The 8,842-nt window shown below is 42.3% G+C and overlaps 1 protein-coding gene across 1 annotated transcript; it reads right to left on the bottom strand.

The window, feature by feature from the left end:
- Positions 1 to 6,845: 6,845 nt before the first annotated feature.
- Positions 6,846 to 7,706, bottom strand: LOC103771734 (probable G-protein coupled receptor 141). Its single transcript, XM_008939039.1, has one exon. It carries the CDS (start codon positions 7,704 to 7,706, stop codon positions 6,846 to 6,848), a length of 861 nt encoding a protein of 286 aa, XP_008937287.1.
- Between the last annotated feature and the right edge of the window lie 1,136 nt (positions 7,707 to 8,842).

Here is an 8,842-nt window from a genome sequence, read left to right as displayed (position 1 = left end):
CCCAGAGTAGGTCCATAGTCTGCTGGCCACTATATGTGAAAATATGGAAGGAAACTGCAGCCAAAGAGTGACAGGGTTGCTGCATGAAACTGGGGTTTCCATCCCCAGTGAGAATTTGCTAGTTAGGTATTTGATTTCTCTGTAGCTCTCAAAGTTCTGAAATCATTCTTTCTCCACCATGAAAACTGGCATTTTATTCTTGTCAATAAACTACAGCAGTGTCTTGGGAGTCATTGGGACAACTGCTGTTGATATTTTGTGCCAGTTGACTCATCCCTGACACCAGTACATTTACCTGGTAGAACTGTTGATGTAAAAGCCATACTGGTACTAGCAAAGTAATTTAATGGCCTATTCTGTTCTCTTTCAAGTTATAGGTGTCCTTTCTGAGACCCACCACCTTCATTAGAGGACCTCTAGTGGATCTTGGTCTTTTAATGGACAAGAAAAGGAGCTCTGAGCATTAGAGTGGAAAAATTAAGAGCATTAAAATAGGACATGGCTCATTGGTGATCCCTTCTTCCCATTGCTGGAACAGGAGGATCATGGAGCTAGAACTGCTCAGGCTTTGGTTCACAGTGAGGCAGTGCTGAGCTCTGCAAGGCAATACCCACACCTAATAGTATTTATCTTCCTCAACATCATTTAGATTCAAACTACTACCCTGCTGCTCATGCACATTACAGCACAACTACAGCTCTGCTCCACGGGGACAAGTGATGTTAATCCCATAACATCTGCACTGTTGATTCCTTTGGTTTCCTGAAGATTGTTTCATATGTGCATCTCTATTACAGCACAACTACAGCTCTGCTCCATGGGGACAAGTGATGTTAATCCCAAACATCTGCACTGTTGATTCCTTTGAGTGTCCTGAAGATTGTTTCATACGTGCATCTCCGTGGTGGCCACTGGTTTATCTGAGAACATGTAGCAGCATTTTGAAATACCCCCTTAGCAGCAGAGTGGATATTCTCTTAGGATTTTGCAGGAAGACAAGAGGTGATGGTCTGCACAGAGTTGCAGTCCAGCAGTTTTAGTTTTTATGGGTGGAAAGCCCTGTGGACTCTCTTAGAACTGACAAACTCAGCAGAAAACAAGCAGCTCTATCTTACCTAGCAATGTGCTGGAAGAGTGTTTCTGAAGTCCAAGGATTGTGGCTTTACAGCCTAGTGACTGGCAGAACCTCCACATATTAGAATCATGGAATGGTTTGGGTTATGAAGGACCTTTCAAGGCCATCTAGTCCAACCCCCTGCACTGAGCATGGGCATCTGCAATTAGAGCAGGTTGCTCAGAGCTCTGTCTGACCAGGTCTGGAATGTTTCCAGGGATGTGGTTTCTACCACCTCTCTGGAGAACCTATGCCAGGGGTTCACCATTCTTGGGGTAAAAAATTTCTCCCTTAGATCCAGTCCAGACAATGTGGCTTTTGTTTTGGTCAGCATCCAAACCCTCTATCTCTCTGTGGCTCCTTGTGTTGTTCCTGCAGTGTGGGTGTGCTGGCACACAGGTGAGCTGAGAGCTTTCTCCCAGGAGCTGTTTCATGAGGAGCTAGCTACTGCAAAAATAGCTGTAGAGGACTTTCTGCTTCTTTTTTTTATTAGGTGGTTATTCTGTCTGATCAGACAGGATCTGATTAAACAGATTTTATTCCATCTGATAATGACAGAAGAGCATTTCTTTAAGTGAAATCCTTTTTCGAGCTCTGTGAGCAGTCGTAAAATAATAATTCTAGAAGAAAACGAATGGAATTGGATATTGTTATACTTCATAATAAAGATATTCTGATTTGGAGTGACTTCAGAGAGCAATTAACTTCTGCAAGTGTAATCTGTGGCTTTGATCTACTAAGAGGCTCTTAAAATATGATTTTCTTTTTTCCCTAGCATTTTATCTTCACCATTACTCTGTGTTCCTGCTTGTTTCAGCCACCTCTGTTTATAAACCAGCAACAGGGGTTTTTCTTTGGCCCATCCAATTTTGTTAGCTTAATTCAGAGGCATCTTTTGAAGCTGCCTCTTTTATTTCTTTGTCTTTTTATCTATTTTTCTTACACTCTCTTCTTTGTCATTTGAAATAATAAATAAGCAAATTGTTGAGTTACACATTTCCTTCTCCTATTCTCCCTTGCATCGTTTTGTCTTGACTTGCAGTGGCCTGAGTTTTGCAGCTGAGCTGTTTCTCTTTTATAAAATCTAAGATTTTGTTGTTTGTCTCAGTTTTGCAGATTCTTCAGAGCTCCTTCATTTCCTCTGCATGGTTCTAATCTTGCTCTAATGCTTCACATGCAGATACAACTGTTAGGAGATATTTCATAGATAATTCTTATATCTGTACAGAGTGTGCTGTCAGAGGAAGCCACCATCAATATTGAGATATTTCCACCAAAAAAAACCCAACCCTGCTTTGGTACAGAGATTCTAATGAATCAGAGGGCTGTGTCCATGCCCTTGTGTACAACATGGAACTCCAGGGTATTGAGGTGAGGTGGTTTTGTGGTGAGAACCCATTTAAAAGAACCCATTATTTGAAAGCTGTAGCTAATCCAGTAACAACTTTTGCTGGTGTTCCTCTTCTCAGGGAGAGTTAGAGGGAAAAATTTCAAGGGAAGTGAAAAGTTGGAGATAAAAGAAGTTTTCAAGAGCCATTTGTCTGAAAATATATCTCTGTTCTGAAGAGTTCTGGGGATTAGAAAGAAAGATGACTAGTATGTAAGAAAAGTGCCATTTTATGGATAAAAATATTATTAACCTAACCAGGTTAATAACATGAACATAAAGTTTTGGGAAAGGAGGCTGGTGTGACAATGCCAGGGACAAAACAGAGTGGAGCTTGTGAAGATTCCCCTGTGCTCCCATTGCTAAGAAAAGTGCCATTTTATGGATAAAAATATTATTAACCTAACCAGGTTAATAACATGAACATAATGTTTTGGGAAAGGAGGCTGGTGTAACAATGCAGGGACAAAATAGAGTGGAGCTTGTGAAGATTCCCCTTTGTTCCCATTGCTTTTATAATTTTGGGAAGGGGAGATTTTTTTCCCAGCAGAGAGCCTTTCCTCACGAATCCACTGGGTTTCATACTGCAAAATTTTTTGGGGGGTTTCCACAGAGTGAGGATGTGAAGATAAAAGAGGAAGAATTACTATAGGAAAAGGCTTTGTTAAAAGACGTGGTTGGAGGATTGTTTGTGACATCTTTGAGTGAACATCAGTGGTGTACTGACAGGAGATGGATTTATTTAGTGTATGATTCTTCTGCCAAGCAGAGCACTGAGAAAAACCATCACATCTTTCCTTGGCAGAGGGGAAAATCCTTCATCTGGAGCTAAACTTGCCCATTTTTTGCCACGTGCAAGTCTGGTGCTTCACAAGTGATGTTCACTGGGACATAAGAGAGGTGCTTGAGAGTCTGAAGTGGGGAGAGACACTTAAGAAGCTCAAGGAAGAACAAAACTACCAAGAAACTGATTTCACCAAGTGCATAATGAATGTCTTCACTGAGGAGTTCACATACTTTTGGAGAGGAATTCCAGAGATTGGTTGGGAGTACACTGGATGGATGAAAACAGGAACCCTTCCAAGAGTCCAGGTAGAAGCTGTGGAGTCTAAAGAAATGCATCAGAAGGAGATGAAGACTTTTATTCCATTTAAGCCTTGCTATTCTGGATATTAGCAGATAGGAGATGAGAAAATTATATATATCCCTTGTGCTGTTTGCCTGTGAGTGGGTGCACATCACCCTCAGCATCATTTAAAAGGGTAGAAATAGTCAACCTGCAGTAGCCCTACGGTTGTGACAGCAGTGAGCACCCCAGTTTTTGATGGTGACAATCCCCCTCCTCTGCCTGTAGCTTTCTGTTACCAAACTGATGTAGGAAATCAGGTGTACAAATGGGATTTTGGGTCTGTTTTGCTTGCCTGCTCTTTTTATGCAGAACTTCACGCAGAGAACAAGGGAAGATACATTTAGCAGTTTGATATTTTTTTCCTTCCAAATGTCTGGGGATTTTCCCAGTGTTCATTTGATGGCATTAAAAATGAATGGGATGACTAAATGGTTTACAATTGTACATATTTAGTTAACGGGAAAGCAATTACTAATGTGTATAATTATCTCCAGAATTATTTGGATCATGCAAATGGCATTAGAACCAATCTTTTTAAACTGTTTTCCAGGGGATGTGTCATTACATAATTCATAGCAAGAATAGTACCCTACAATCTGAGCTCAATATTATTGTCCTTTCAGAATTTACTTCTCCCATTATCCTCCCAGAGAGTGATAACTTTCTATTAGAACCTGTTTTCAGAGTGTTTCCAGATCTCAGTGGTGAACTGGGTATTGGATAAAGCTTATATCTATCACTTTAATGTGAGTCTTAGATGTAACAACACTGGGATCAATGCTCAATCAATTATCCTCTGGATTAAGGGAACCATACTGAGAGCACTAAGTGGTCTGAACTCACATGACCGAGCACCAGTCAGTGAGAGAAGATGCAGAGAAAACTGTCAAGCATAAAAAAAAAGAAAAATAAAAAGGAACTTGGATCAAAATCCAGGAAAGATAAATCAGTGGTAAAGGCAGAGAGGCAGAGATGAGTTGTGGTTCATGGGTAGGGTTAAAGAAGGTGACTAGTGGATGGAAGAAGGAATGGGGATGAGGGATGATTTACAGCAAGCACTAGAATGAAGTTCTACCTGAAGCCTTGGTGCAAAAAGTGGTGTAGTTTTTACTGGCTGTGAGAAGAAGCTGGAGCATAAGCTGCATTTCCCTTTCTGTGCTTTCCCTCCTTGCAATGGTTAATAATAAAGGTTGTTTGGCTGTGGCTGTGAGGAAGAACCACCACAGATGCAGACTTCAGCTACCCCAAATTTTCTGAGGTCTGGCCAACAAAGGATGTGTGATGGGCTGAGCCCAGCCAGCAGGTGGACACCCCCACCACTGCTCTCTCTGCCCCTTCACCCCCAGCAGGATGTGGTAGAGAACAGAAAGAACAAAAGCAAAATTCACAAGTTGAGTTCAACTGGTGAAGGAAAGAGAGAAAAAAAGCAAACCACAAGCAGGAAATCACTCATCTCTCACAAGCAGATTGATGTCCAGCCAGTGTCTGAGCAACCACCACCAACCCCTCCCTTCTTCTTCTTCTTCACACTCAGTTTGCACTGCTGAGCACCATGTCCTATGGTATGGAAGATCCCTTTGGCCAGTTTGGGGGAGTTGTCCCCTCTGTGTCCCCTCCCTCCAGCCTACTTACTGTGGGGGAAAGTGGAAAAGAGTTTTGGTGTTGTGCAAGCTGTAAGGAAGGCTGAAGGAGGGCAGGATTTTCAGAAGGCATCAGGATTTGCTGCTGGTCTTCTGGACACCTAGTTTTTAAAAGCACCTGCAACTATTGGGAGTTTTCCACTGAGATTTTAGTGGAAATCTAAAGAAGCAGCATTTATTCAGGATGGACAAAGTAGATGCAAGATGTTTTGTTCAAAGAAATGCCATCAGTCTGAGGCATCACCAGCTTTACTTTATAGGTGTAACCTTTTAACCCTCCCAAAATGAAGTTTTGACTTGTTTGAAGCCAGGGATCACAACCCTACTGGAGCAAAAAGTGCCAGACTAAAAATTCTGGCAACTTCTGGGGCTCTGAAGGAGGAAGCTTACCTTTGTGTGACTCCTGGGAGCCTGGGGTAGGAGAAATCTGGCCTCAAGCTGTTAGGATGCAGCAAATGCCAGGGGGGCTTTCAGCAGAGGGGTTAGAAACCTTCTGTGGTGAGCAGAACAGAGAGAATGCAGTCCTGAAAAACCTTTTACATGGTGAAGATACACCAGAGGCTCCCAGAAGGGAATGTGGTTCCCAAGGAATATAATGCCTCTAATGGAGAAAATACACCCTCCAGCAGGAGTTTGTAGGAATATACAGGAGCAGATGTTGAACAGATTAAACCCAGCTCAGTTAGTTTATTCTAGTTTTGCTTTGTTACACGTGCAAATGGAAAAAAGATGCTATCTGATAATAAATCAACAGGCAACTGAAAGTGACCAGACATCAAAGGCTTTTTTTGAAGGCTAATAAAATATTTCCATGTCCTAGAGAGCAGCTGATTCTTCAGCAAAGGAGCAGAGCCCTTGATTTGAATTCCAGATCCAGTTATGGGACCTCAGTAACTTGTATTTCTTTGGCTGCAATGGACCTAAGGGATCAGAGCCACAGATCCAGTCCTGGCAGAAGAGTGAGGCCCAAGTTTTGAAGCCTGTGGGCTGTTCTGCTCTCTCTCTAAATGTGTAATTACCAACAGTTCAGTGAGCTGCTTGTGGTTTTGGAACGGAGCAAGTAAAGGTGGAGTTGTGAGAATGAGTGTTTTCATATCATTTAATTTAATATATACTTTGTATAAGTGAAGAAAAGAAGGATTCTGCTGAAGTATGCTACTACAACACTTCATTCATCCCCTGTTTCATGCCTGGAATACTTTTTATTTGAGCAGAGTGATGTCCTTGCTGTCTAAAATCACTAGATCAAAAATCCTATAAAGGACTTTTTGTTCTCTCTCTTCCCTTCAGTGTCACAGTTGCCAGAAGAAGGTGTTGGACCTTCAAAGTGGGCAGCTTAGTGGACACAGCAGGTTGTTACTGAGACACTTTGAGGGAGAACTAGAAAGGAATGGTTACTAATTGTTAGAGAGGGACAGCAGAGGAAAATCTTAATGAAGCTTCAAGGCACGACTCTTAGGTCAAAGACTAAAGTAAGACTCGTGTGTCTGACCTCAGCAAAGTCCCAGCAGAGTTTTATTGCTGCCAAAAGTCAGTATTGACACGCCCCAGCTGGGTTCCCTGGTAGCTCAGAGTTCAGTGGGCTATTCCTGCTATGAAGCACAACATATCCAAGCAGCACATGGATGTTAAAGCCAAAAAAATCTCATTGTATGAGAGTAGTTTCTGGTCTTCACCCAGGTGCCTGTTTTGGATGTAATACGCTCGGAACACGTGATGAGGCATGAAGCAGACTAATGTCACCAAGATGAAGAAGAAACTCTTTGCCTGAGCCCTGAATTCCACGTGGGAGTTGATGTCGGGCCAGTACTTCACAGCCAGTCTACAGATGACAGATAACTGGATCACGGTGAGCAGGGCACAAACCACCACCAAAATCCCAACCAAGCAGTAGTTTATGATCACCATGGGCGTCTTCCTCATCTCCTTGTGGAACTGGAAGCACTGGGAGGAGTGATAGGTGCTAGAGGTGCCGTAGTAGGAGAGAAGAAGGGGTGTGACCACCAGCACTCCCACCAACCAGACAGCAGCCACCCAGAGCTGGGTGTAGCACCTCCTAAACTCCAGTGGGAAGAGGCGTAGCAGGATGATGGCCACGTAAAATGCAAAGGTGCTGTACATGTGGAGGTAGATGATGGCACTGGCTAGCTTGCAGGCGAACATCCCAAATTTCCACTGCTTTAAAATGTAGTAGCTGAGGCGGAAGGGGATGCTGAGGAGCATGAAGGTGTGCAGCACCAAGAGGCTGATGATCATGACGGTCATCACAGATCGTGTTCTCCTTTGGAACAACTGATAGGACATCAGGATGACTCCGAGGGTGCCCCCAGCCAGGTTGATGGTGTACAGGGCTATGAGAACCACCTGGAGGCCCTCCGAGGTGTCTGGCAGCATCTCAGAGGAGTGGTTCTGCTGGGTTATGCTGCTGTTGGGCATCCTCCTCTTTCAAAGGTCACTGGAAGGAGAAAAAGGGGTAGTTTTAAACTAGACATGTTTTCTTTAACTCTGAAATGTCACAGATTCATGAAGGGACGTTTTGTTGAGTTGGGTTTGAGGTTGTGTAGCCCATGTAGTAAATAAGCTCATAACTGTTGTCATACTGTATATGTAGAACCAATAACATGGGTTATTGTATGTGACAACAATAGCCTCTCAGTGTTAAAACCACATTTGATACCTTCATAAATGAGGTTTTAATTTACTAAACTACATTCCAGGATTTTTCTTTCAATTATTTGCCTCGAGATTCAGCTTCTAGACTCAGTTATTTGAAATAACCAAGACACTGTGTGTGAATTATACAAGCTTAGTCTGCACTCGTTATAAAGCTAAAATTGAAGGGGGGAAAAAAACTAAGCTGTGAAGAGGTTGTAATACTGATTTATGGGTATTTATGAAGACACCTGAGCCACCTTTTTAACATCTTGCTGGATGGGTGCAGGACACCCTTAAGGCAGCAGCAGTTTTGGTTTCTAGATGCATAAAGCACACTAAAAATAAAGCCCTGCAGATGAAAATTCTGTTTCTTCTTGCTTCAGCTCAAAATCTTTTTTGCTGCAGAATTTCACCTGAGCTCCTCTACAAGGAAAGGTGATAAAAAGCTGAAATTTAATTTAGGAACAATCTTCTGAAAGAGATAATCCTATTGGCACTCGTTGAACATCACCATGTACAGCTGCATTCTTATTTAGACTTAAAGCACAAGGTGGACTATTCAGTTGGGCTGCAAACACATTTCTGTCCTTACCTTACAAAGAGTTTCAAAGGAACAAAGTAAGAGCTGAAAAAATAGTGTCTTAAAATAAGCAGTGTCTTCTCTCTGTGATTCCTTTGAGGTTTGAAATCAGTAAGCTTGCTTTAATCAGCAGTTCTTAATTCTGTTGCACTCGTGTACACTGCACCTGCAAAACATTTTCAGAAAACTTCTGATTTGTGAAGCATCAGGCAAAGCATCTTCAGAACACCCTTGTGGTGTTGTGTCCAGGACTGGCATAAACCTTTCTGGTTGCTCCCTTTTAAAATGCATGATCTTGGAAGCATTTAAATAGTTAAAATTGAATAGCAGCCTCATA

The sequence above is a fragment of the Merops nubicus genome, unplaced genomic scaffold, assembly GCF_000691845.1.
Source record: "Merops nubicus isolate BGI_N331 unplaced genomic scaffold, ASM69184v1 scaffold1154, whole genome shotgun sequence".
In the NCBI taxonomy this organism is placed as follows: Eukaryota; Metazoa; Chordata; class Aves; order Coraciiformes; family Meropidae; genus Merops; species Merops nubicus.
This window is presented reverse-complemented; position numbering and strand designations above follow the sequence as displayed.

What these genes read in the sequence shown, in the direction of transcription:
- LOC103771734 (XM_008939039.1), bottom strand. Translation starts at nt 7,706, where the DNA reads ATGCCCAACAGCAGCATAACCCAGCAGAACCACTCCTCTGAGATGCTG.